The following is a 26,683-nucleotide window of genomic DNA, read 5'->3' as shown; positions in this document are numbered from 1 at the left end:
CCGCTCACAGCCACCACAACAAAATTCCAGGATGGCCGAAACAGATAATCACATTAATATCCGCCATGGTCTCACAGTAGATAAGGACTGATGGTTCATATAATTAATTGTCATCAGCCTTTTATTTATTAAAGATGGGGATCCCTCACCTGATCACCCATCTTCGTCCCTACTCAGAAAACACAAATTTCAACGGCCAAAATGTAATAATTGATGGCCCTGGGTTCGCATATCACATATTTCACACCTGCTTGGCAGAAGAGCCGGAAGCTCGCAATCCGTTTGAGGCCTTTCCGTCGTACAAGAAGATTGGCGATGCGGCTATCCGCTGGCTAGAAGAGCTAGAAGGCTTTGGCGTTGAAGTGTACAGACCATTCCTATTCCTGGCTGAGAAAGAAAAGAAAGAAAGCTGATCCCATGCAGGAAGAAAATATACTTTGATGGATTTTTGCCTGCCTCCAAAAAAAAGACGAGGTCATCACGACTCATGAATTACACAAAGCAACTGGCTTTGTATCACGAGGCATGGCCGCAGGTGATCCCGAGTGGAAATGCCCAGCAGAAGCCGAAAGGCAGAAGATCAAGCATGTTTGATCATAAGTCGTCTGCAGCTGTCTCTGGGCATGTTCCTGCTATTCCATTTCTTGTCCCCGCCATTCTTGAGAAGCTTCTGGCTTCTCAGCGCTTCCAGGGCATCACCTCTGTCTCTCCAGGCGAGGCAGATTTGTACTGCGCAAGGTATGTGAAAGATCACGGCGGAACGGTGCTCACAGGCGACTCTGATCTCCTAGTCCATGACCTTGGTGCCCTGGGCTCGGTATCATTCTTTAAAGACCTTGAAGTTTCCGAACAGTTCAACATCAAGACGATTAGGTGCTTCCAGTATACACCAGCTTTAATTGTGGAAAGGCTTGACTTAAACCGGTCATATGGGCTAAAATCCTTTGCTTTCGAGATGGTTATGGACCCACATGCAAGTTTACCAAAGCTGAAGCAGAAATCTAAGGACATTAAAGCGGTCACGGATTATCCAGGCATGTACACAGACTTCGTAAAGGAGTATGAGGCCTTGTCCAAGGAAGTTCATACCACGGAACTCCCAGAAGCTGATTCTGCAAAATCCCTTCGAGCTGTGCTCAGGACACTCGATCCCAGGATATCAGAATACGTTCTTCAATTTCCTCGGGCGGCTGAGGCGGCTGAGCGTCCGTTTCCTTCTTCAGTTCAGCCAGCTGAAAATGGGAACAGTGTGGATATGTTCCTCCCATTTCTGCTAGATTGTCCTTCCAAAACAAGTGCCTGGGAGATGAGCACGGCAGTTCGGCAATTAGCTTATGGTGTGATGAATTTAACAGAGCCAAAGGAGAACCATGTTGTGGCCGTCGTGGAACATCGACGCCAACAAAAAGGCTCTCGGGGGAGGGAATGGCAGCTTCCCACTTATGGTGAGATAGAAGAAGCATCCGCAGGATTAGTTGAGCTAGCGGAAAGTATTGGTAAGAAAATGCCTGGTCTCTCGGACTTTGGCCTATGGAGAGCTATTGCCCTCCATCAAGATTTGGTCTTCTCTTCTTCGGCTGGGAAACAGTCACTGGGGAGCTTGATAATTGAGTCGGGGGTGGGGTCGAGAAGGTTATCGTGGGATACGATACACTTTTCCGCTCAATTGCAAGGCTCCTTCTACTCTTTTCGAATGCTCAAGCAGATACTGGGGGTTGCCTTGGTCTCGCAAAACTCGGAGAACATATCCGAGGCCTTGAAGAGTTTATCTAAATTGCTCGAGTCGTTACCAGATTTGCAAGCAACGCCAGACGTTCACGCAGACCTGGAACCCTTCAAATCCTCCGCGGATCGCAAAGCGCTTTTAGCAGTCAAGACGCTGCTGAACATAGGAGGACAGGATATAACGGACAATCACAATCCCAAGTCTACAAAAAAAGATAAGAAGAATAAACGGAAGCGGGCGCAGGGGTCAAGCGCGTCGGTGGAGGTCACAAAACGGCCAAATAATATGTTCGACTTGCTAGGCTCGACATGAATAACGAGCACCACGTAGAAAATATCAGCCGCTTAGAGACGACACAAACTCCCGTTGAATACGCTCCGTCAAATACCCCGGGACGGATGCTCATTACCGAATACACTCCCCTAGATTCTCTTCAACTGATATCCTGATTCCAGTCACCACATCATATTCGCCGCATCCTGCTCACCACATCCTCTTCGCCACATCTTGTTCACCAGATCGCCTTCACCACATTGCCTTCCCAGATTGCCCTCACCCCAACATCACAAGGCTGAAGCTGCTTCATCTTGCTCCTAGCTACAATCAGTAAGCATATTTTTATCCTTGCACACAATCAACTAACTAACCTGCAAAGCAATCGACACGTATTCGCTCTTTTCCTCTCTGATCTCTGAGAGGAGTTCTGTCTAGCGATGTCTTCTCTATTTCCAAGCCTTCCTTTCGAGATCCGCCACGAAATTTGGCGTCACTGTGTCCCAGCACCACGCGTTGTCGAGACACGTTATGATAAGGCCACTGGCAGAATTCTCCCAGGCTCTATGCCTCCAGTTCTGCTCCATGTGTGCCAAGAGTCTCGCAAGTTTATTCTCTCCACCGAAACAGGATTCAGCATGCAATTTGGCACGCCAGCATACCCCGCCGCTGTTTGCTGAATGTTAAGACCGACGCTGTTCAGATTGACTATTCCGCTCTCGAGAACAACAACATCGAAGCTGCCGAGTTAGAAACCATTATTCACCTTGAAATCTATGGTGCTACTCTTGCTAATAAACTTCCTTCTGATGTTATCCGCCAACTTGTGAGATTTCAACATCTTGATACAGTATCACTAGTCACGCGTTGCGCACCACTCCAGAAGCCTACAGGCCTAAAGATTTTTCTTGCCTACTTTACTTGCTAATGGAGAACCTCCGTACTTGTTTGACTTCTCAGGACTGCGATACTTTCAAAGGGCTACTTATAAACTTCGTTTATATGAGGCATGATGGCTCACGCAACGCTGAAGAAGTAGAGTTTAACCCAGATTGGAGTTTGGCTGTCGACAGTGTCTACTCTCATGATGATTTTGCGAGTCGACTATGACGCGCCGTATGGAGGAGTTGAGACGCAACAGGGAGACCCAGGCTGCATAAGTCTGGGTATAATTTCCATTCCGAACTTCTCAGTTGAGAAAGGGGGTTTCTATTGTAATCTGCTCTGCTTGGTTGGGAAATGGGGTGGTACTATATGGCTGGGTATAGTTCGTTTTCTAAACTGCTCAGTTGAGAATGGGGGTGACACAAAGTGCCCCAGTTGTTTCTGTTCTAACCTTCTCGGTGCAAAGCAAAGCAAAGCAAGAATGAAGTCGCATGTATCGTCCACTGGCCCGATCTCCTGGTGCCATGGGTCTCTCAGAGGCACCAAGTCGATCTCACTACCCGAGTCACAAGAAGAGTAATATAGTAGCTCAACCTCGCGTTTCTTGTTGTTATGCTCGATAGTTCACTGTGCTTAGTGTATGCAGAAGTGTAATTAAAATCCGTTAATAATCCCTTGATAACTCCCACGAAAGCGTGTAGCTCCTCTCCAACTCCCACTGCCGCCGTCTGACTCCTACGGTATGACGAGGCTAACCCTCAGCCTTGCCGACGTCAGTGTCGAGAGGCGGCGAACAATGGCAGTATAAAAATGTGCCCCTCCAAGAATCTAGAGGGGCATGTTAACTAAATTTCATTTCCAAACGATATATACCATCTAGAGGCATCTTAATACTGCCAAAATGCCCTCTGAACTTGAGGATCTTGTAGGATTTATAAACCATGGCAGTACTCCTGTACGACAACTAGGTATGCCCAATCCCCACACTTTCGTGCAACAGGGCTGATGAAGCGCATGGTAGCTGTCGAGAATTTGGTGCCGTATTCTTTGAGCCAGCCGGCGATATTCAAGAGGGATGGTTTATTACCAGTTAAACATCTCAAACTTTTGGTTAGAGATTATCCGGTATGCGGCCCCAAAACGTCGTCAGATGGCAGTGGCTAACAAGAGATGTAGCAAATAGCCAAGAATGCCCTCGATATCCTCATCAACCTCTCTGATGACCATGAGATCCTTGAGGACCTCTCAAAAGATAACACTCTCCTCGATTCCCTCTTAAGTCGCCTCACGGTATATTGGCCCTTTACAGTCCCACTATTGTAATCCTGCGCTTACTTTCGATCCTGAACAGAACCCTACTGAGCCAAATGCAAACTTAATAGCTATGCTCCTCGCCAACCTTGGCAAAGAAGATAATGTAAAGATCCTTCTACAGCTAGGCTGCGTATCTCCCGAGGGTCTGCGCTCCAGCAACCGCATCATTGACCAGCTGTTCGATTTATTCGTCAAAGGCGCCGATGGAACATACAATAAAGATGCCAACTTCGACTACCTCGCCTACCTCTTTGCCGACATCGCAAAACATACCGAGGGCCGGAAGTACTTCCTGACCAAGCAAGAATACGATGGCGTCATCCCATTAACGAAGCTCACGGTCTTCACCGAGCACAAGAGTGACGTGAGGAGGAAGGGTGTCGCGAGCACGATTAAGAATGTGGCGTTTGAGACGGACAAGCACGAGCTGTTTCTTGCTGAAGACCAGATCAATATTTTGCCTTACCTGCTACTACCCATCATCGGCGGAGAAGAGTACAGCGACGAGGACCAGGAGGGCATGCTGGATGATTTGCAGCTACTCCCACCTGACAAGGCGAGAGATAGCGATCCCGAGATCATTAAGGCGCACGTGGAAACACTGATGCTGTTGACTAATAGCAGGGAAGGGAGAGACACAATGAGGAGAATCAAAGTCTACCCCGTGATCAGAGAGACACATCTTGCTGTCGAGGATGAGGGGGTGAGGGAGGCTTGTGAGAGGCTGGTGCAAGTGCTAATGCGGGACGAGGAGGGGCAGGAGGTTAGCGATGGGATGAAGCAATTAGAGCACACGAGCAAAAGAGCGGTGCCAGCGTCGAAGGCCGGCGGGTGGGCAGATCAGGAGAGCGAAGACGATGATGATGAAATTAAAGAAGTCTAATAGACTCAGCGAAACCAAATATATCGAAATATATCCACCAATATCCAACGCCTGACACCTTTCATCGTCAATTGTCTCAAGCATTCCTCCATTCATGCTCTCTCAATGGATGTGTTTCAGAAGTCTTAGAAAGGGGGAGTACCTGCGTATGTCACGTGAAATGTCATGCAAGTTGTACCTTGCTGGGTCATGCGTGCCCTACGCCTGCAAAATGGTAGCTTTCACCAAACCCAATTGAAGGCTCGAAGCTGCCAGATACAGACAAATATGACTTAATGTATGTCATGTCGAACAGATTTGAGACTTCATAATTGTCCTCTCCTTGGCGGCCAGCCGGTGGAGGTTGATGACTGGGAAGACAACATAAACAAGCCGACCGCCCATCACAAGCCAGCCATCAATGCCTCCGTAAACACAAAATTCGGCCATGGAATATGTAGTACGTTCCCCTCAAAAATCCCCAATCGAACCATTCTAACACCCGACAGAAAGGATTTCTCCCGTGGCCCGCCACCCCCGTCCCAGGCGTCGCCCTCTCGGCCTCTGGCCTCCTCGCCCTCGCCGACCTAGGCACAATCGCCAACCGCACCGCCATAACCGGCACCTCAACATGGCTCGACATGCTCGTCCTCGCCCCCGGCCTACACAACCAGCAGCGCGCCGACACCCTCTCTGACCTCCCAAACCCTTTCACACAACCCCTCCTCACCACCCCCACCCACCGCCATATCAGCCTCACAAACGCAGCCACGATCCGCTACCTCGCGCGGCTCGGCGCGGGATCCCGTCCCGTCACCCTCCGCGTCGGGTCGCCGCGCACCCAATCCCTGCGCAGGACAGTTAGCACGGCTTCGTTGAAGCGCGTTCGCCAGAGGCCCCGGCCTAGTTTGATGGCTCCGCTCCTGTATATCATTGCGCTTCTCCTCACCGTCAGCGCAATGGCACTCATGGTCTTGACGCGCGACTGGTGGGGTGTGGGGATCCTGAGCGCGCTCATGCTCGCGCGCGCGCTGAACATCTGGATTATCCGCTCGCGCACTTCCGGGGGGCCGCCGGCATCCGCGCAGGCTTCTGGGCAGGCAATTGTGCAGGCGTCTGCGCCGACCTCTGCGCCACCAGGATCGCCGCCACCTACGCCGGTGGATGCGGAGCCCGAGAGCTGGAAGGTCAGGATTGATGGCGAGAGAGAGATATGTCTTCACGGGATGGCTGACGACTTAGAGGCTTTGACAGGGGGCATCTGGATGCGTGGCAAGACAGCAGTAGAGGGGTACGCAGAGGCGGCGGCGAAGTTGATCGTCTATCTCGTCGCGTCGTTCAGCGGGAATATGCACCAGACAGGTGATATGGTACTACTTCTGCTGCTGTTGTTTTCGGCCGGCTTGCTGGCGCTGAGTAATTCGAGGGAGGATAGGTTCTGGATGAATGGACGGTCAGCGGTTATTGTACCTGGGTTTGCGGAGGTTATGGATGGGATTGCGACGCCGGATTGGGGGGGGACGACGGATGGGGGGGGGAACGAGATGAAGGGCGGTGGTGGGAATGAGACGCCGGGGAGCGTGATGTCGGTGTGAATTTTGGGCTTTAATGGTGGGCTTATTAAGGATTGCGGTAGTATTTGCGGGCTTTGGGGGGTTGTTTGATATGGTGTCCTTTTGTGGCACTCGGCTGGTTTTGGAGGGATGATCAAATTTTGCAGCGACGAGCGACGACATTACGACTCATCGCGAGAGCACCTGGGGCGCAACAGGTTCTATATACCCTCTAGGAACGCATGCTTATCTTCAGAACTCCACAGAAATCATAGACTTAGATATATATATTAAAAAAAAGTCTGGGGGAAATCGCCTCGTTGGGTATAGAAAATAGAAAAAACATTTTTTATCAATATTATATTTCGCAGCTCTTTGGTTTCGGCTGCAGAGGCCTCAATTCATCTCTTCGTAATTATAAATATAATTCTTATTATGGCGCGGCCTTCAGGCTTGCTTGCCCTTGTCTGCAGGATAACTTGGAAGCTGACGTAGCTGAGTCGATCCTTCTCGGGAATTACTGTATAAGATATAAAACCTCACCCTAATTCTTAGAACTGCCAAATAAATGGAATCTTCCTTCCTTTAATCAATACAGAATAGCTGCACGACATGGATTTACCGTTAACACACAAGTTCCAAGGGTGGAATATCCGCTACAACCTCCAAACCTCGTCGACAAACACACCAGGCTCATAGTCTTCATCCACGGCACACCCTGGTCCTCGGTCGTTTTTAAGCCCATCGTTGAAGCACTTCTAGCAAAAGGCTTCTATGAGATTCTCGTCTACGACCTCCCCGGCTACGGACAATCCCAATCCTACACCCCCTCCGCCGCCGCACCACCCACCTCCAAAGCCTCCTTCCCCGGCGACACATCCGTGAAATTCCAAGCCACAGCCCTCGCAGACCTACTCAAAGGCCTACACCTAGATGGCAAAGGCCGCAACCCCGCACCCGCCACAGTGATCGCGCACGATATAGCCGGCACGATCGCCCTGCGCATCTCCTGCACGATTGCAACTTCGCCTCCTTGCTAATGGGGATGTGGGGGAGATGCTGGAGGGGGGTTGTATGGGGGGTGAGGTGTGATGTGAAGATTGCGTGGGGGGAGGAGGATCAGTGGATTCCGAGGGCGAGAATAGAGGAGACATTAGGAGGCTGGGGGGGAGTGTGAGGGAGGTGGCGATTATTCCTGGGGCGGGGCATTTGGTTATGTTGGATAGGCCGGAGAGGTGGGCGATTGCGGTCTTAGTGCTTCAGTAATATCTAAGCAGATTAGGCTTTTGTTAAAACGGGAATAAGTTGAATATATATATATATATTCTCACTTCTAAATTCCGAAAAGGAAATCTTTGGAAAATATAGCTACAATTGATAAATGATGAAGCAAGAGAACCAATTTTTTAATCAGAAGAGAATTTTAAGCCTACAGCATCCCCGTAGTTCTAGTAACAAGGGTTGTTTTGTTGCAAGTGAGAAAACCCTAGTCACATGACAATCATACATGGCTTGACAACCTCACTTGGAATATCTCCTCAGCCCTGCCTTCGAGGTACATTTTTATTATCCTACGCGGAATTGAGCATGCAAAGCATATCCCAACGATCAATCCCGCAGATTTACAGCTTACAGTCTCAGTTCCTCCCCACAGCAACGCCCTCACCACCTCACTTATCACCTTCGAACTAGCCCATTATACTCAGGAGAGCAAGCATCAACAATGAAGAAAGCCCATCGTACAACTACCTCCACCACAACAGTCACGCAGACAGGGAGGCAAATGGTACATTGATGTAATGTTACATATAAAAGTGTTTCATATTAGGCCAGGTAGGATCAAGATCCGGGTATTAGACAAAGACGCCACGACGTTCCGCAAGATACTACAATGATTCCGCAAACCCCCTCTCTGGGACTGCGTTAATACTCTCCGAGCCTCCAATTTCTCCATCTCTCCTTTGTTTGTTTGTTCCCGTTTATACCCGGGTATCTTTATATTCCCACAGACAGACGACGATGGTAGCTAAAAAAGGAAATTCCGTGTGTTGGTGTGTTTGGTTTGTTTGAATGAGAGAGCGACAATGGTGAGTGGGAGAATCTAGTACTGTTGCCCACCCGGGACCTTCATCTCATGGTTCGCAGTCGGCTGCTGCGTAACGCCGCCCTGTTGGAGGAGGCGGTACTCGACTTCCTTCTCCTGCTGGATACTAATCGGAGGGTTAGCAAACATTCTCATTCCCATTCCCATTTTCACCCAAACTCATCAATTGGGGGGGATGGGGAACTTACAGATCGCAGCATCCGCAGAAGCAACCCCTCAGACAGTTAACGGGGAAATCACCAGTGAGACCAAAGCGATCCATGATCGTGCGGCGCTGGAGCACGATACCAACCGAGGTAGCGGCGCAGCATCCACTCGCCCACCACCCGATGCACGAGGCGTTGACGAGGCTGTAGTCCTCGAGGTTTGCGTCGTGGTGGAGACGGTGGTGTGTCTTGCCGAAGGTGACGCAGGGGCAGCAGCAGGTGATGAGGCCTGGATTCTCAAATTAGTTGTCTGGCCGCTGGCTGGAATGGGGAGAGAGTCATTTGCGTGAGAAAGGGGGGACATACAGAGATCAATAGGCGTGAAGAACTGAAGGAAGCTATGGTGCCATGGCTGATGCGACGCAGGCACGGGGCTGGTGATGGTCTCAGGCTTGTTCAGCGCGGCGGTGATGCGGTTCGTCCAGTGCGCTACGTCGTCATTTCCAGCTGGGGGACCGGCGACGGGGGCAGGCTGGGAGGCATACGGCTGCTGGACAACCTGCTGTTGCGGGGCTGGTGCGTATTGAGGCTGGGCAACTTGCTGTTGCTGGGTGTTCTCGTAGGTGGCCATGTGATAGGATGTGGGAGAAAGAACGACTATTGTAAGTTGGATGGTGGATGGGTGATTGTATATGGAGAAAAGTGAGAACGACGAGAAAACGAGAGGGACGGGAGAGGTCTTATAACGCTGATCCCATCCACCCACCACCACAGAGAAAAAAAAAACCACTCGCCCGCCCCTATTAGCCTTGACTCATCAGTTCCGTTTGCCGTCTAGACCCGCGCCACGTCTCCAGTCGGCGCAAACGGGATATTCGAGCATGACAGACATGCCATGACGGGACGTTTTACCCCAACTGGGCCCGGACGCCCAAGGCTGAGACGGTCGTCGATGTTGTATGCTGCGGCCATCACATATCTCCCTCCACACGTCTGGATGCGGGCTAAAGCTCGCTCGGCAGCTGAGGCAGTGTTCGGCTGGGGAGGGCTGGGATTGGTCGAGGGGGGGAAGTTTGTTTGTTTAGGAATTGGGATGTGAGGGATTCATTTCCACGCTTGAGGTGGCTTTTGGGTGTTTGGAGGGTGAGGGACTAATGGGGTGTACACTGTGCTGTACTGTACATGCATCAACGGCCCGCTATAAATGAGAAATGAGAGATAAAAGAGTTTGTTTGGACGCAGAGTTTCAGGCTTCACAGCGATTCCATCATCTTTCACTTGTTTCCACTGGACCTGCCATCCCGCGACTCTCAGCTGTCAGAAAGTGACAACGCCAGGGTCCAGAAGCTCACAAATGAAAGTGGACTCTTCACAGCTGTACTCGTACCAAAAAAATCGAAATTTCTCACGAACCTCTCCATCACTGCCTCGCACCCACGTCGTGAATGAATGGACCATCAACCGTCCGTCGTGAGATAGTGTAACACGATACCGGGACTGAGATGACAGTATCCCCTTCTATTTCCAGCTGCTGCTGCTGGTAATCTCCTTTCCCAGACTCACACAGTGGATGATCCTCGGCACTGCGCCGCAGCCAGCCAGCCAGTGCCGCCGTATCAGGTGACTGCCTGCCTGACTGACTGGATCAATGGGAGAGAGGTGCAGAAATATCGCGTCGCGTTGGATTTCCTTCGGCGATGAGCGGCTTCATTGAATTTCATCCCATTCCCTCTGTTCTGTTTCGTATCACACTTATCACACTTATCAAAACGGGAGATTTAAAGCCCCGAGATTTCCACACTATTTAATGTCATACATATATTCATTTCCCCAACAAAAAAAAACGCCTTCCATGCTACATATATATCCACGAGTTTACTCCACATCTACGCCATGCCATCATCCAATGCAGGATCCCTCCCACGCGTCTAAAACACAACATTCACCTTCTCCGGCCCCCCCGGGACTTCCTCTCCCTTAGGCCCCTCTTCCTTCTCCCCACCCCCCGTCTTCTCCTTCACCTCCCCCTTCTCCGCCTTCATCTCCCCCCCAGTCCCAGACCTCCCCCTCCTTCCCTCCCCCTCACCAACACACAACGAGCTCTTCTTCCCCTCCCCCTCACTCTTCTCCCCCTCACCCTCACTCTTCTCCTCCTCCCTCCGATGAAACGTATGACTCTCACTCAAATTAATAGCCAAAAAGCTCTTCGGCAACCTGACCTGATGAAACTTCGCCCTCAGCGTCTCAATCACCTCCTTCCAATCCATATGCTGCGTCAGCGAGCGCCGCGGCGCGCATCCAATGCAATGTTTCGAATCAAGCTGCACATCGAGCGGGTCATAGGTGTGACACCCTGGGGAGATGGTGATGCGGATCGAATACGCGAACGTCTGTTCCTGCGGCATCGGGTCCGGTACCGGTTCCAGCGCCGCCGACGGCGGCGGATTCGCAGCTAATTCCGCCAACGCAGCCAGCTCACCCGGCGTCGCGAGTTCAGGCGCCGACTGCGCCTTCGGAGCCGGCGAAGGCGTAGTCTCCGACTCATACAGCTCAAAGCAGATCTGAGACAAGTAATCGAGCTCCGGGATAGCGGAGCGTGCGATCTTGGTCTGGATCCCGCCCTCGAGGATGCAGTTGAAGAGGGTGTAGATGTGCGATTCCTTGGTGAAGTAGATGAATGATTTGGCGTCGTCGGAGGCTTGCATTTCCTCGAGGTCGGCGACGATTTCTTTGAGGAGGGGGAGGGAGGTTAGAAGGCCGATTTCGAGCTTTTCGCTGTCGGTGATGCCGTATTCTTGGGGGCAGATGAAGTCGAAGAGGACCTTGGCTAGGTTGTATAGCTCTCGAAGCTTCTCAAATCTGGCATCCGTCTTCGCCTTGGTCTTGGTGCTTCCGGTAAAGAGATGGAAATACTATTTCAAGTTAGTGATAGCTCCAACAGACAACTCGAACGGGGTAAACATACACTTTCCGGCGTCTCCTCAACCACATTCTTCATAGTCCCAGAGCGGCGCCTAAACAGTCGTCGCGACACCGACTTGCTCGACTCGGACTTCTCCGTCGTAGTCGTCGAATCGCTCCTCTCCGGCTTATCAGACTTATCCTCCGACACCTTCGCCGACGACGCATCCTCAACCACAACAGCCGAGTCCTCCTCCTCGAGCATCGACTTGCTCGGCGTGAACACCCACTCGAGGAACTGGCGGTTGTGCAGCGCATCGAACTTCATCGTGTCGTAGAGCTCCGAGATCTTGCTCGGGTCGACCTTTTCCGCGTCGCAGAACTCGATGAACAGCTTCTCCCAGCGCTCGCGGAAGAGCTCGGCATCTTCGCCGCAGCACCAGCGCGCTTGGATGTTGTTGATTGCCGTGGCCTGTCCCATCGCGCCCACCTGTGGGGACTCACTAGTAGCTTTGTCGCCGGGGTTGACGATGTTGTTCAGAGATGTCACGGCGCCGCCGTAGAGCTTCTGGTAATTATGTCGCATGACCTTACGATGGAAGTTCATCAACTGGATGACCTGGCGCTGGACAATAGATGGCTCGGGAAGATTGGCAGGCCACGCGAACTGCGGAGGCGGCCCCTGTCCTTCTCTGAGAAGGACCTTAAGCTTCTTTTTCACCTTGTCCATCTCATCCTTTGCAGCATTCGAGTCGTCCAGAAGATCTTTCCGGATAGTAATGAAATCGCTGGCAAGATCCTTCTTATCCAAGAACGAAGCTGAAAAGATCTGCGCGCTCGTAGTAACGCGTCTCTCAGAGCTGCTGAAGACGTGAACCTCGTCGAGAACTTCCTTATTCATCAGGTAAAGATCATTGCGCATATTCTCACCGAGCTCCTGTGCCTGGTATCGCGCAGAGTGCGTCGGCTCACCGCCCCACTTTACGATCAGTTGGAGCTTGTCGAGGACAAGACTTTCTTCCGCGGCTGTGATACGGGATAACGTGACGCCCGTGAGGGAGTCTTCTCGCTTTAATGGTCTTTCCTCTGGGTCATGGGAGTCGTCTGTTGCCCCAGGCGTGGTTGGAACCGAAGGGATAACCTTCGAGACGTCAACTGCGATCGTGGCAAAAGTCTGCTTAGGTGAATCTTCCACCTTGCGTTTCCTGAACATGGGCTTGATCTGAACCTTCGTCCCGACCCATCCACCCTTCCTCACAAGCACGTTTCGTAGGGCTTTCAGCTTGGTCTTGTCCTCGATCCCCTCGCGTAAAGCCACATCGACAGCGTCAAGAACGCTATCAAGCGCAGCCTCACCCGTCAAGAGGACCTCTTCCTGATGGCCCTTTAACAGCTCTATGAAAGGCTTTGTGTGAAATGTATACTTGTATTTCTGCTTCGGAGTACGATCAGCGTGGCGAATGACAGAAACCATCCCCTTAAGCTTCCAGGCATGCTTTGGTGCGGGCGGAGGAAGCTCCTTATCTTCTTCTTCCTCTGGGTCTGTTTCGAGGATCGGCGAGGTCCGCACTGATGTAGCAGCTGATACAGGCCCTGAAATCGACGCGCGAGACGAAACATGTGGTAGGGAAGGCACCATGCTGGACACAGGCTTCTCCATCGACGAGGCCGTGCTTAGTGGCATAGTCGGGACAGACCTATCAGGTGAGGTCGACCTCTGCTCCGATGACTTTCCATGTGGGCTATGGTTATGATGTAAGTGCGCAAGTTTCGAAATACTTGGGGATCTGCCGAGGATAGATTGTAGAGTAGATCGGTGATTTTCTTTCAACGAGCTCTCCCTGCGAGTTCGCGGGGGCACCTCTGATTCCGACGCTTCAGCTGATGGGGCGACGCTTTCCGAAATCTTTGCCTGCTCGGCTGCACGGAACTGATCAGCTGCCTTAGCTTGTCGTCTTTCCCTCTCCTGAATGAACATATTTCTCAAGATGCTAGAGCACTGGTCGTAGTATGCGTCATTGTCTTTCACAAAACTCCAACCATTCACATCGATGACATAACTCTTCCCATCGGCGCGTAAAAGGTCGAACCCACAGACCCTCTGTCCGAAGCTGGTAGAAATACGGGCTGCCATTGCGGACTCATCCTTTGTCAAACTGGTGACGTAGCGAATTTCCTTGCCATGAGTGTTGCGCCTCACGAGACCATCAACGACGGGAGATTTCCTAGTCTCGGCGTGACAGAAACCTGTCCCAACAGTGTATGCCTTGACATCCTCTGCATTGTCGACCCTCATGAACTTTTCATATACGTAACTAGAGCCTTCTTCGAGGATGGCGCGTGGTATAGTAAGACAATCTATGTGCTCGGAACTTTTGTTGCCAATCTTGCGGAAGAGCTTGCGGGCACCACCACCTTGGCTTTTCGGATAATAGATGCATATGTTGTGATCTTCTCCGCTGACTGGTTTTTCAACGAAAGGCTTCCGTAAAAGTACTCCGTCTACGCTTAGTGTATCGCCGTCATCCAAGAGCTCCACCTTTCGGGGAGGAGGCGTTAATAACTTATCGCCATCTTCCGGCCCCTGCACAATAACCCCAGAGGTCTCCTTGAGGTGCCGAGCCAGGTCTTGGCTCATGACTCTTGGTCCTCCATCTCGATTGACTTCGACACGACTCGGACTCGGAACATTGATCTTGTCGAGAATACGTAGACATATACGGCGATCCCACAGGATCTGCTGCATCGGGACATCGTTGACGCAGAAAGGCTTCCTGGCCTTGACATAGGCAATCGCTTTGGCAAGCGGGAAGCCTTCGGAATAGAAGGATATCAGGTAGTCGCAGACTGGCCAGTTCTCAATGTCTTCATCCAGGATGACCTTGTCTCCAAAAACGACAACTGAAAACTCCCCCTTTGCAATTAGCTTGTTAAGGATATTCCTGCTCGGCTTACTCCGTGCCTTGATATCCAATGCACACACCCCGATTATGCCATATGGTGCCGGCTTTGGCTCCTCCTTCTCTTTCGCCTGGTGTATTCCTCGCTCGCTACTCGGGCTGTGGCTGCTTGCGCCAGTGCTTACACTGAAGCGGCGCTTGACACGGCTTCTAGACCGTGGGATGCTCGCTCTTGAAGTGCCTTCTTGTCTGGAGCGCTTAGGGGCGTCGCCTGGTGAAGCACCACCCTTGGTGGCGGCCTGTTGGGGGTTCACTGCGCCTTGTGCGGTAGGCAGCGTGACAGACGGACTTGTCACCGAGACAATCGGGGTTGCGGCATCCGGTGAGACACCGAGACTTCTGGTCCCCGAAATATTCCCAGGGTTCAACCTCGGGATGGCATCTCCTGAAGAGGAATTGGAACTGGGCGCTATACCACCTGCTCTCGCGGATTGTAACGAGTATAGCGACGAGCTCGACATTCGCTTCGATTCCGACGTAGTTGATCCAGCTTTTGACATTGCCGGTTCGGGTAGCGGTTCATGCTTGGTTAAGTCGGACGTGCTCCCACTGAGCATTCTGGGTGTCTCTGACTCTTCCACGGCCCCATCGTTGGTGGACGTGTTCGTACCTTCCGTCCAAGCCTCGGACATGTCCGAAATTGAGCCTCTGTGGCTAATTGTCGAAGATGCTCGCGAGGATTCGGTACCGTATGTTGGGCCACGGGGTAATGAGAAGCTGACAGGCTCAACGTATGCTTCCTGCTCAACAGGTTCGGAGATGCTGCTTTTTAAATTGACAGCGGAAGGGTTCTCACTCGAGGCAGTCGATAGCCGCCGGTGAGATGACATCTCTGCTGCTTCTTCGGGTCCCAGTTGGTGCGATGGCTCCCGTGCTGAGCCAAACTTTGCTTCCGCCGCCACTGTGCTAGAGTGCGGATTAGTTTGCCCCTCTTCTTCCATCTTTCGGTGTCGATTGGGTCTTTCGGCACCTAATAAATCATGAATGGTCGGGTCTCTGTTCGTAAATCCTGGAATAAATGCTGGAGTCAATTGGGATTTTAGATAATTTGTATAGGGCAAGCAGCCGAAGATGCAGAAATCCTCTCAATTGCGGCCAACAGGAGAGTTAAATAGATGAAAAAAAGAGCATGTGCCCAGAGACGATCTAAGTCTCTTATCAATATGACGTCCTTTCGCCTCCCGCCAGAATCTCAAGACACCGCCAAGAGAATCACGAAATGGGCCAAACGACGAGTAAATGCGGCAGAATATAGTCGTGAATAGTTATAGATGGAACGAGTAAGGATGAGGCTATCCCCAAATACCCAAAAGGTATCAAATCTTGCGAGAACCTCGGTGAAAAGGCAAGAGGGCAGAGTGACAGGTACCACGTTGACCGATAACGCAAGGCCTTGGCATTCCTCAGCACCAACGAGCCAACAACGAGCCAATAGAATGTCGCGTAGCCAGGGCCTGGACAATTGACAGAGAGTACTTGGGTACGTACTGAAAGTATATGGGGAAAAGTTTCGCCTAGCTTTTACGATTGGGAAAAAGAAATATACCTGCAGGTCGCTGCTTAACTCGACGACGACTGTAAAAAAAAGGGCAAGACGAGGTAGAGGAGGCAGTTTTGGATATATATTGAGCATATATCTCTGAATCTGACAGCCATGCCTTCAACTGTCGCCTCAAATAGCGCCGAGGGGCCAATTGTGAAGAGGCAGAAGCTCCAGGACAATGTCGCGCCTGGGGGAGAGCAGGCTCGACAGTCGCGCATCTTCACACCGTTTAGGGTACGTTGATCTGCGATTGTGAGGGAAAATTTGAGGTTCTAATGTTTTTCATAGACTGTCGGCCTAGTATCATCTACCGCGGTGCCCTTTACTTCCATCCCACTCGGAAAGACGTCCTTCCAAATCACCACATCCGTCGGACGCTGTCTTCAAACCTACGACTTGAAGCGTGGACTGAACCTCGTCTTCCTCACGAGACCACAAACTCCCGAGAACATCACTGCGACGCTGGCATGGAAGGACAAGGTCTTCGCGGCATGGGGCGGCGCAAACGGCTCGCAGCCGGGACTGTGGAGTTTCAAGAGAGGCAAGAAGGTTGACGAGTACGAGATCCCACAATACTTGACCCAGCCCATCAAGCAGGTCCTCATCCTTGGGACCTGGATTGTCGCCTGCTGCGCGACGAGGATTGAGGTCTGGAAGTCGGCAACCCTCGAACATTACACCTCGATTCACACAACCCCGGGAGCTGGAAAGGGCGGGAACGAGCTCACCAGCATCTCCAACATGCCCACATACTTGAATAAAATATTTGCGGCGCGGAAAGACGGCAGCATCGATATCTTCAACGTCAGCAGCGGAAAGCTCATCTACACAATCCTCCCTCCACTGCCGAACTGCGGCTCGATTACCGCGATGCAACCTACCCCAGCACTGTCCCTTATGGCAGTTGCCTACTCGAATGGTCCCCTCGTCATCCACAATATCCGAACGGACAAGACTATAATTTTACTGGAGTCGAAGAGCTTGGTTGCTTCTATCTCGTTCCGAACGGACGGACTTGGCGCTGGCGAAGAGGGACGAGAGGCTGGAGTCATGGCGACTGCCGGCCCAGACACTGGAGACGTCACATTCTGGGACCTGAACAACGGTGGCAAGGTGGTGGGAGTTCTCCGTGGAGCCCACAACCCTCCCGTCGCAGATGCCGAGACTTTGGTTGGAGGAGGGATCAACAAGGTTGAATTCCTTGCTGGCCAAAGCGTCGTCATCACCAGCGGTCTCGACAACTCCCTGAAATCTTGGATCTTTGACGAAACACCATACTCCGCCATCCCTCGTATCCTACACTCTCGCAGCGGACACGCCGCGCCGGTCACCCGCCTCCAATTTCTTCCATCTGAAGCCGACGGGGCGGACGCCAAAGGAAAGTGGCTGCTCAGTGCTGGCAAGGACCGCAGTTTATGGGGCTGGAGTTTGCGCCGCGATGGGCAGAGCACGGAACTTAGTCAGGGCAATATCAGAAAGAAGGCTAAGAAGCTTGGAATCCTTGCCAGCAGCACCCTGGCGAATGAGCCGAGCACTACGCTTGAAGACCTGAAAGCACCAGAAATCACATGCATTGCGTCGTCGCTCAATCGTGACGGCGGAATGGGCGCACATACTGGTTCTGGTGGTATATGGCAGAAGAGCCAGCAGCGCGCAAAATTCCCTGGTGATGCGACACAGAGTGGAACTACGGGATGGGAGAGTGTTGTGACGGGTCACCACGACGACAAGTATGCGCGCACCTGGTTCTGGGGCAGGAAGAAGGCTGGAAGATGGGCATTTGAGACTGGTGATGGCGCGAATGTTAGCAGTGTAGCTATCAGCCCTTGCGGTACCTTTGCCATGATCGGATCCGAAGCGGGAGGAATTGACAAGTTCAACCTCCAATCAGGACAGCATCGCCAGCGCTTCCCAGCGAAGTTGACCCAGGCGCAAGCCAAGAAGTGGAAACTACAGCAGATGGCCGAGAAAGATGGAACAGTAGCTATCCCAACCGGAAAGCGATTCCCCTTGGGTCTGGGACGACACACCGCCACCGTAACAGGAATAATCGTCGACTCCCTAAACAAGAACGTCATCTCCAGCAGTCTCGACGGCAAGCTCAAATTCTGGGACTTCAACACCGGCCACCAAGTCAACGAAATTGACTGGGCGCCCATGACCCGCATCACCGCGCTACACTACCACGCCGCCTCCGACCTCGTCGCCGCCACCTGCGACGACGGCTGCATCCGCATCGTGGACACCGAAACCAAAAAGACCATCCGTGAGCTCTGGGGCTCCCAAGCCGCCATCACGGACGTCACCTTCTCCCCCGACGGCCGCTGGATCCTCGCCGCCTCGCGCGACGCCGTCCTGCGCGTCTGGGACCTCCCAACAGGTCACCTCATCGACGCCATCCGTCTCCGTAGCGCCTGCACCGCGCTCGCCTTTTCGGGCACGGGCGAGTTCCTCGCTACGGCGTGTGAGGGCGAGCTGGGCGTGAATATCTGGAATAACAAGACCCTCTTCACTCACGCACCTACTCGCCACATCTCCGAGAACGAAATCGTCGACGTCGCTGCCCCCACCGCCTCGGGCGAAGGAGGCGCAGGTCTGATTGACGCCGCGTTCGCCGAGGAGTCCGAGGATGACGACGCGGCGCCCGCGGCTGCGATGCCCGACCAACTCTCAGCGGACATGTTGACGCTGAGCATGGTGCCTAAATCACGCTGGCAGACACTCCTCCACCTCGACCTAATCCGCGCTCGCAACAAGCCAACCGAAGCGCCCAAAGCGCCCGAAAAAGCACCCTTCTTCCTCCCCAGTCTCGAAGGCGGACGTCCTTCATCCTCGCTCGTTGCTGGGGCGGTCGATACGCCTACGGAGCCGGAGAGCAGGATTACGCGCCTAGAGCAGATGAGCGGAGCTGAGCAGGATGTCTTTGCGGCGACTTTGCGTCGTGGCGCTGATAGTGGGGATTTCACGCCGTTTGTAGAGCACCTCTCTACTCTGTCGCCGTCTGCGGCGGACTTGGCGATCCGAGCGCTTGCGCCGGCGCCGGGGGCGAGGCCGGAGGAGTTGGTTGCGTTTGTGAGGGCGTTGACGGCGAGGTTGGGGCAGAGGAGGGATTATGAGCTTGTGCAGGCGTGGATGGGGGTTTTCTTGAAGTTGCATGCTGAGGCGTTGGGGGATGAGGAGGTGCGGGGTGTGTTGGCGGAGTGGAGGAAGGAGCAACAGAGGGAGGGGAGGAGGGTGGCGGAGTTGGTGGGGTATTGTGGGGGGGTGGTGGGGTTTTTGAGGAGTGCGAGGTAGAGGGGTGTAGATGGGAGAGGGAGGGATCTTATTTTGGATTGAATACTTTGATTGATGTTTGTGGATTGTGATGTGCTTATGTGTAATGTGATAATTTTTTAATTGGGGAGGATCTTACACCTTTGTATCACTCCGCGACACTGAGCTAGAAGATTGACATCATGAAGCCAAAGCTAAAGCCAGGAAGTCCATTCCAAGCCCCTCAAATCCGCTATTTAGCACCACCAAATGACCAGCGCTGCGCATGAATCCGAATAAAACCATAGCCTTTCCCATCCAGCCATACCCCGTTTTGCCCATAGTTCCACACCAAACCAACGCCAGGCAATGAAGCCCCCCAATCCCAACCCCCCAAATCCTACATAACCTCCCTAAACAAACTCCTCTTCCCCGTGGGACTATCCGGATCCGCACCCAACCCCTCATGCTCATCATGCCCAGCACCCTTATCCGGCCTCGGACTAACCCCCCTCAAACTCGTCCCCACCGCCGCACTATCATCAAACGGATTCCTACTCTCACTCCCCCCACTCTTCTTCACCACCCCCGTCTGCTCACCCCCCATCTCCTCCTCATACCTCCTATCCAACTCCCTCTGACTATCCCCCCCATACGGCCCTTCCTCCCCCCTCCTCCCCCTCGTCCTTCCCCTCTCCTCCCCCCCAGCTCCACTATACCCCGTCTCAGCATGCAACCCTACTTCTTGCTCCTCCCTATAATAATCCGCCTCATTCCCCACCCTCGCATCCCACGCCTCATCCGGATCCAGGGCGCCGAACCCGCTTCTCGCTCCTCCCCCCCCAGCGCCGCCATAAGCACCAAGAGGCTCCTCGTATGCGCCTCCAGCGGTGCGTGAGCGGCGCGAGCGAAAGTTCCGGAATTTGTCCGAGATCCAGCCGATCAGGCCGCCGGAGCGCGGTTGGGGGGTGTAGGAGGAGCGGGAGGCGAAGGGGTTGTAGGAGGTGAGTGTGGGTGTGGGGAGGCCCAGGCGGCGTGCGCGGAGGTAGATGAAGACGATCCAGACGATAGCGGAGATGAGGATTATGGCGAGGAGGACGAGGAGAAAGGCGCCGAAGGCGGGGAAGGACATTGTGAGGTTTTGTCGGTGGTGAGGTGGTGGTGGTGGGTGATCTCGGTGAATGCGATGGTGATCGCGGATGGTTCTGGACCCTTGGGGTGGTTTTGGAGTTCAGAGTGGGATTGCTGGTGAACGATGGTGTTTTAGGCCATGTCTGTGGTCTGCATTGGTGACAGAGAGATGTGACTTCTTTGTCTTGACGCGCGATTAGAGATTCTTTCTTTGTGAGGTGAGGTTGTCGTGAGATTTGGGTCCAGACTGAGATTGCAGCACAGGGTAATGTCGTCAATATCTGCTTACGGAGTAAGTTGCAGTAACGCGAGTAACGCGGGGATTCCTTATCTGGGTCAGGCCCAGTGTTTTAGATTTAACATGCGAGGCACGTGACTTGTTGTGGATGACTGTTAGCGGCACGTGCATGATTGTAGATCACGTGCATGTCTCGAAAATGCTTCACCGTCAGGTGACCAACTGGGTACACGTGACTTTGTTTTTGTTAGAGTAGAACTACGTTCCTAGAAGTATATATATGGCTTCGCACCCGTAGTTTACTCAATTAAGTCGTCAAGCTCTAATTTTGTGCTCAACAGACTTCCTACTTTGGCTATTCTGGGAATCTGAGCCTCTTGGTCCTTGGCTCATCGGGAAACAATGACTGTAGAAGTCAAATCTTTTCTCCCATATCACGAGCCGAGTATTGTGACTATTCTCATCCAGTCGTCATTTATTCTCATCCTCAATGTCGTTAATACTCTCTTCGACAAGTTGATCTTTTGCGGACTTCTTGGCCAGGTATTTATTGGCGTAGCATGGGGGACTCCTGGTGGGAAATGGCTCGACCAGGGAGTTGAGGATGTGATCGTCCAGCTGGGATATCTCGGGTTGATCCTCTTAGTCTACCAAGGTGAAAATCCCCAGCCGTATGTGAAAGCCAGCCCTGGTTAACATTCGCAGGCAGTCTGGACACGAATTTCCGTTCACTAAAGGCAAATCTCTCTCTATCTGTCGCAGTAGCAATAACTGGAGTCAGCTTTCCCATGGCTCTTTCCTTTGTGCTGCAATCAGTCGTGGACGCAACGCCCATTCAAGCTTTCGCAGCTGGAGCAGCGCTCTGCTCAACCAGCCTGGGAACAACGTTCTCTATTCTCAATGCCAGTGGACTATCAACCACTCGGTTTGGTACAGTCCTGAGCAGTGCGGCAATGATGGATGATGTTGTTGGCCTAGTCATGGTTCAGGTGATCTCCAATATTGGAGAGACCTCGGAGTCATTCAGCGCCGTTACTGTTGTTCGGCCGCTTGCCGTGTCTTTTGGTTTGGCGATTGCTGTTCTGCTGTCTTGTCGATTGGTTGCTCAACCTTTGACGACATGGCTTAATGGGGTGAGGAAATCAAGCCCGAATGGTACTTTAAACACGCTATGCCAGGCGACGCATACTGCATTTATCATTCATACACTGGTGTTGGCAGTGCTTGTTACTGCTGCTACTTATGCTGGCACTTCCAATCTCTTTGCTTCTTACCTGGCTGGGGCGTCATAGCTGGTGGGATAGTGAAGTTCCGCATCTAAATTCAGCCAAAGTGGGCTGTTCACCCGATTCACCAACTTCGCCAGTTGAGCACGGAACGTCCGCTGGTGGCACAGGGTCACCAAATCCGTCTTCGAAAGACGAGATAGGTCCTAGTACGGAAGGTGAGGCAACTGAAAGCGACACCATCCTCAAAGAACAGGGTGATCTTATCGCTGGTAGTGGCATTGCTGTATACCACAGATACTATGCGACAGCGGTTCAACGCATTCTACAACCGTTCTTTTTCGTAGGTCACTTTCCCATACTTCCTCTATTCTTCAAAGCTAAACAGAACCACCGGCCTCGATCGGTTTCGCTATTCCAATCACAGACATGTTCGGCGGTTCAGTCGTCTGGCGAGGTATTGTCTATACGATCCTCATGCTCTTCGCAAAACTCGTCACGGGCTTATGGCTCGTTCGCCTGGATATTTCATTGACAAAGGTTACCCCCAAGAGCATGCGCTTCTCCGTATTTGGGGGTGGGAAGGCCAAGAAAGAGGTGAGTAGTACTGCAAGTGCTGCTGATACTCACGAATTGCAACCTCAAAGCCATGCTGCAGTACGGCCTCCCACAAAAGAAGCCCCCACGGCGAAAAGCCAGAGTCCTGGACCAAGCATGGTAGCTTCCACCGCGGCGACTCCTAAGCCCAAGAACCCGCTCTCCCTCTACCCAGCAGCGATGCTCGGCACAGCCATGACAGCTCGTGGGGAAATCGGCTTGCTCATTGCTTCTATAGCTGAGATGACCGGTCTCTTTGCCTCTTCTTCCAGACCAAGCAATGGTAGCTCGGAGATATATCTAGTGGTCACTTGGGCTATTGTGTTATGTACTATTATCGGGCCGTTGGGGGTTGGGACGCTGGTTAAGAGAGTTAGAAGGCTCCAGGGCGAGAGGGCGAAAACACCCGGGGCAAGCGATCCTCTGGGGATTTGGGGTGTCAGCTAGAAGATTGTATTCGTGTTATTATGGATGGCGAAATCAGCGATCATTGTCGTTTTTTGGCATATATGACATCTGGCAAGGCCGTTTGGCGAGCTGAGAAAATCCGACCGGGAACAAATCCTACCGAGAACGCATGTGCCCTCGCACCAAGAGAAATGATATTGAGCACGATGATATATTCATTGGCCTTCTCAAACCCCCCATGCAGTAGCGGAATCCCAGGTTTGAGGAGAAACTCGTCATCTACGCCCATTTATGACCCCTTCACCACCCCCAACTCTTCTTTCCAAATGTGTCTTGTGTTTCATCGACGAGACAAACAAAATATTCTGCGCGATTTAGTTCGTGGCGTCAGAGTTTTTCGTCGAGGTTGGGGCAGAGTGAGACATCGCTGAAGCATGTTTCATGTATGCTGTCCATCTGACTCCCTCAACCCTCACCGTGACACCTACATCACACACCTCTCTCCATACCCCGTTCACCCCCTCACCCCTCGTTTCGCACACAACATACATTCATATTCCCCCCCGACAAATACAACATGTGGAAACAACCACCTGGCGTGCTAATAAGGTTTCGCCCGAACCTTGACCTGGCGCTGGGATAGAGTAGTCCATCCAGTCACCCCACCACCCCCTCTCCCCCTCTCCCCCTCTCCCCCTCTCCCCCCTTGCCTTAGCAGCCCTAAATCGAATCGCGCGCCGCAGTATCCCGCGTTGAATCCGCAGCGCGCGCGCACGCCACACGCACCACACACCCCTGCGGCCGGGCCGACCTATCGCGCACGCAGCTCTCGCAAGCCATGTCACCCGATCGGGCGGCGTGCGGTGCCATCAGCTCGATCTGGGGAGGTATGCTCGTGCGCACTTTGATCGACGACGCGGCGCGGGCAGGCTTGGGCAGGCTTGGGCGGGGAGGTACTGAGGGGGGCATGAGCTGAGCGTTTCATGGTGGTGGCGCTGGGGGAGGGAGTGGTGGCAGTGGGAGGAGAGAGGGGAGGGAGGGAGAGGAGGGAGAGGAGGGAGAGGAGGGAGTGGAGGCAATCATGGAGGCAATCATGGGACACGGCGTGTTGGTGTGGAGGAAGCTGATGGGGTGTCGAGGTGGTGTGAATGGGATTTTGTGGCATATAAGAGAGGTGTTTGTGCTCTCGATGCGGCTTGCTGTTCCATGACTATTACAAACACAAAACTTTGATGGGAATTTCACAGGCTTATCTCTATCGGTCTTTCTTCTCTTATCTACCTTTTCTTCTTTGATTCTGATTCACTAGTGGTGACGATGACGATTGGTGGTTCTTTTAAGGCGGCTTGGGCTGCGGTTAGGGGGTGGAGGTCGGTTAGGGGGTGGAGGTCGAAGAAGACGGATGCGAAGACGGATGCGACGACGGTGGTGAAGGCTGGTGCTACGGCGCTGGCTCCGACTCCTGCGTATAAGAGTGCGGGATACTATGTCAACTGGTGAGTCTATGTCTACGCCATAACACCCCTATACTTCAACTAACATATCACAGGGCAATCTACGGACGCAACTTCCAACCAGACCAGATCCAGGCAGCCCAACTAACCCACGTCCTCTACGCCTTCGCCAACCTCAGGCCCGATGGCACTGTGTTTGTCCCCCCTTCTCACCTACACCCCCTCCTCCCCCTCCCTCCACCTCTTACAACAGAACCCAACTAACCTCCCCCCCAGCTTCCTCTCCGACACCTACTCGGACCTCGAAAAGCACTACCCCGCCGACTCCTGGAACACCCCCGGCACCAACCTCTTCGGCTGCGCTAAGCAACTCTACCTTCTCAAAAAGAAGAACCGCACCATGAAAGTCCTCCTCAGTATCGGCGGGTGGACCTACTCCTCCAACTTCGCCGCCGCCTCGGCCACCCCGACCACCCGCGCCCTCTTCGCCGCCACCTCTGTCGAGCTAGTCAAAGACCTCGGTCTCGACGGCCTCGACATCGACTGGGAGTACCCCGCCAACCCCACCGAGGCCCAGAACTACGTCCTGCTCCTCAAGGCCATCAGAGACGCCCTCGACGCGTATGCGAATGATAACGCAAAGGGGTATAAATTCCAACTTACCATCGCCGCCCCCGCGGGTCCGGATAAATACAAGATTCTCAAGATGAAGGATATGGACGCCTACCTCGACGCTTGGCACATCATGGCCTATGACTTTGCGGGGTCGTGGAGCACGGTCGCGGGACATGACGCGAATCTCTACCCCAGCGAGGCGCTCCCGGAGAGCACGCCGTACTCGATTGATAAGGCGGTCACGGACTACATCGCTGCTGGCGTGGCGGCGGCTAAACTCATCATCGGCGTCCCCCTCTACGGCCGCTCCTTCGCAGCTACCGAGGGGATGGGCAAGAAATTCAGCGGCGTCGGCGGGGGGAGCTGGGAGAACGGCGTGTGGGATTACAAAGCCCTTCCCAAAGCCGGGGCGACTGTCAACGTCGACGCTGAGGCTAAGGCGCGGTACTCGTACGACCCTACGACCAAGGAGTTGATTAGTTTCGATACGCTTGAGGACGCGAAGACGAAGGCGGAGTATGCGAAGAGTAAGGGGCTGGGGGGGCGATGTACTGGGAGACGAGTGCGGATAGGGTGGGGGATCAGAGTCTGATTGGGGCGTTTGTGCGGGGGTTTGGGGTGCTGGAGAAGAGTCAGAATTTGTTGAGTTATCCGAAGAGTAAGTATGCGAATCTTGTGGCGGGGATGCCGGACCCGGCGCCGGCGAGGTAAGGGGGAAGTGGAAGTAAGGGGGGAGTGGAATGGGGGAAGTGGAAGTAAGGGAGGGGGTGGTGGTGGGGGTTTTCTTCACACGTTGGATTTTTTTTATGTATGTATATGATGTTTTTGGGGGACTGAGATGAGGGGGCTAAACAGCGTGTGTGGCGATACAAAGGAACCCTCTTGTATAGTTAAGTTATAAGGCAAGTTACTTGTAGTCGCCGTACACAGAATCGAGAATTCGCGGCTACTGGAGTCCTATTGTTAAACTCCCCCATTGTTATCGCCAATTAAAATAAGATTTTAGCACTGTGAATTTATGAGCAGTTTCCCACTTTCTCAGGCACACGTTTTGATCTGGATATTCAGATCGGAGAGTATATCCAATACTAAGCGTCGCCGCGCACTCTGACAGAGGGGGTGAATTACCGACTTACTGGATTCAAGAATACTGCCGTTGAAGCAGGTTATCGACTCGGCGAGCAGTCATTCCCTGGGTTTACCACATTGCCAAAACCCAGATCCAAGCTACCGCCTGAGGAAAAGAAGCAGATTGCCAGCTCAGTTATACTACGAATACGAATCAGTTGTCGACTCGGCAGACGATCATTCATTCCACATCGACAAAATACAAAGACGGCGATCTAAGCATACTGCCATAATTCAAAGGATACGAGGCAAACTGTTGACTCGGTGCGCCTCCATATACCCCGACCGGTCCGGCCAAAATGGACGAAGTCGAGAGCAGCTTTGCGCATGCTGCAAAGAAACATTTCAGCCATCCAAGAGTTATACA

General features: G+C 52.8%; 11 protein-coding genes across 11 annotated transcripts; 8 read left to right on the top strand and 3 right to left on the bottom strand.

Moving 5' to 3' along the window:
• The first annotated feature begins 14 nt into the window (after nucleotides 1–14).
• On the top strand, nucleotides 15–3,571 carry VC83_06115 (uncharacterized protein). The gene is made up of 3 exons (XM_024469720.1): nucleotides 15–364; nucleotides 424–2,332; nucleotides 2,382–3,571. Exons 1-2 carry the CDS (start codon nucleotides 135–137, stop codon nucleotides 2,036–2,038), a joined length of 1,845 nt encoding a protein of 614 aa, XP_024324190.1. The 5' UTR covers nucleotides 15–134; the 3' UTR covers nucleotides 2,039–2,332; nucleotides 2,382–3,571.
• Nucleotides 3,572–3,739: 168 nt separating this feature from the next.
• On the top strand, nucleotides 3,740–6,145 carry VC83_06114 (uncharacterized protein). The gene is made up of 5 exons (XM_024469719.1): nucleotides 3,740–3,852; nucleotides 3,906–4,009; nucleotides 4,061–4,174; nucleotides 4,236–5,520; nucleotides 5,570–6,145. The coding sequence occupies exons 1-4, from the start codon at nucleotides 3,786–3,788 to the stop codon at nucleotides 5,079–5,081; spliced, it is 1,131 nt and encodes a 376-aa protein (XP_024324191.1). The 5' UTR covers nucleotides 3,740–3,785; the 3' UTR covers nucleotides 5,082–5,520; nucleotides 5,570–6,145.
• On the top strand, nucleotides 5,509–7,009 carry VC83_06113 (uncharacterized protein; the record flags this gene model as incomplete). The annotated part of the gene is made up of 2 exons (XM_024469718.1): nucleotides 5,509–5,520; nucleotides 5,570–7,009. The coding sequence occupies 2 exons, from the start codon at nucleotides 5,509–5,511 to the stop codon at nucleotides 6,653–6,655; spliced, it is 1,098 nt and encodes a 365-aa protein (XP_024324196.1). The 3' UTR covers nucleotides 6,656–7,009.
• A 216-nt stretch (nucleotides 7,010–7,225) lies between these two features.
• VC83_06112 (uncharacterized protein) lies at nucleotides 7,226–7,653 on the top strand (the record flags this gene model as incomplete). Its single annotated transcript, XM_024469717.1, has 2 exons — nucleotides 7,226–7,257; nucleotides 7,305–7,653. The coding sequence occupies 2 exons, from the start codon at nucleotides 7,226–7,228 to the stop codon at nucleotides 7,651–7,653; spliced, it is 381 nt and encodes a 126-aa protein (XP_024324197.1).
• A 768-nt stretch (nucleotides 7,654–8,421) lies between these two features.
• VC83_06111 (uncharacterized protein) lies at nucleotides 8,422–9,631 on the bottom strand. The gene is made up of 3 exons (XM_024469716.1): nucleotides 9,230–9,631; nucleotides 8,906–9,152; nucleotides 8,422–8,823 (listed from the first exon to the last, which is right to left on the bottom strand). The coding sequence occupies exons 1-3, from the start codon at nucleotides 9,492–9,494 to the stop codon at nucleotides 8,715–8,717; spliced, it is 621 nt and encodes a 206-aa protein (XP_024324194.1). The 5' UTR covers nucleotides 9,495–9,631; the 3' UTR covers nucleotides 8,422–8,714.
• A 978-nt stretch (nucleotides 9,632–10,609) lies between these two features.
• VC83_06110 (uncharacterized protein) lies at nucleotides 10,610–15,665 on the bottom strand (the record flags this gene model as incomplete). The annotated part of the gene is made up of 2 exons (XM_024469715.1): nucleotides 10,610–11,775; nucleotides 11,829–15,665. 2 exons carry the CDS (start codon nucleotides 15,663–15,665, stop codon nucleotides 10,792–10,794), a joined length of 4,821 nt encoding a protein of 1,606 aa, XP_024324195.1. The 3' UTR covers nucleotides 10,610–10,791.
• A 615-nt stretch (nucleotides 15,666–16,280) lies between these two features.
• On the top strand, nucleotides 16,281–19,561 carry VC83_06109 (uncharacterized protein; the record flags this gene model as incomplete). The annotated part of the gene is made up of 2 exons (XM_024469714.1): nucleotides 16,281–16,501; nucleotides 16,556–19,561. The coding sequence occupies exons 1-2, from the start codon at nucleotides 16,379–16,381 to the stop codon at nucleotides 19,559–19,561; spliced, it is 3,129 nt and encodes a 1,042-aa protein (XP_024324035.1). The 5' UTR covers nucleotides 16,281–16,378.
• Nucleotides 19,562–19,591: 30 nt separating this feature from the next.
• VC83_06108 (uncharacterized protein) lies at nucleotides 19,592–20,952 on the bottom strand. The gene has a single exon (XM_024469713.1). The coding sequence runs from the start codon at nucleotides 20,649–20,651 to the stop codon at nucleotides 19,920–19,922; it is 732 nt and encodes a 243-aa protein (XP_024324034.1). The 5' UTR covers nucleotides 20,652–20,952; the 3' UTR covers nucleotides 19,592–19,919.
• Nucleotides 20,953–21,676: 724 nt separating this feature from the next.
• VC83_06107 (uncharacterized protein) lies at nucleotides 21,677–22,180 on the top strand (the record flags this gene model as incomplete). The annotated part of the gene is made up of 1 exon (XM_024469712.1): nucleotides 21,677–22,180. The coding sequence occupies one exon, from the start codon at nucleotides 21,677–21,679 to the stop codon at nucleotides 22,178–22,180; it is 504 nt and encodes a 167-aa protein (XP_024324037.1).
• A 363-nt stretch (nucleotides 22,181–22,543) lies between these two features.
• Nucleotides 22,544–23,158, top strand: VC83_06106 (uncharacterized protein; the record flags this gene model as incomplete). Its single annotated transcript, XM_024469711.1, has 1 exon — nucleotides 22,544–23,158. One exon carries the CDS (start codon nucleotides 22,544–22,546, stop codon nucleotides 23,156–23,158), a length of 615 nt encoding a protein of 204 aa, XP_024324036.1.
• A 972-nt stretch (nucleotides 23,159–24,130) lies between these two features.
• Nucleotides 24,131–25,780, top strand: VC83_06105 (uncharacterized protein; the record flags this gene model as incomplete). The annotated part of the gene is made up of 3 exons (XM_024469710.1): nucleotides 24,131–24,615; nucleotides 24,669–24,767; nucleotides 24,850–25,780. Exons 1-3 carry the CDS (start codon nucleotides 24,437–24,439, stop codon nucleotides 25,778–25,780), a joined length of 1,209 nt encoding a protein of 402 aa, XP_024324039.1. The 5' UTR covers nucleotides 24,131–24,436.
• Between the last annotated feature and the right edge of the window lie 903 nt (nucleotides 25,781–26,683).

This window comes from Pseudogymnoascus destructans (genome assembly GCF_001641265.1).
Source record: "Pseudogymnoascus destructans isolate 20631-21 unplaced genomic scaffold scaffold_10, whole genome shotgun sequence".
Classification (NCBI taxonomy): Eukaryota; Fungi; Ascomycota; class Leotiomycetes; order Thelebolales; family Thelebolaceae; genus Pseudogymnoascus; species Pseudogymnoascus destructans.
The sequence above is the reverse complement of the archived record's forward strand: the minus strand, read 5'-3'. Positions and strand labels throughout refer to the sequence as shown.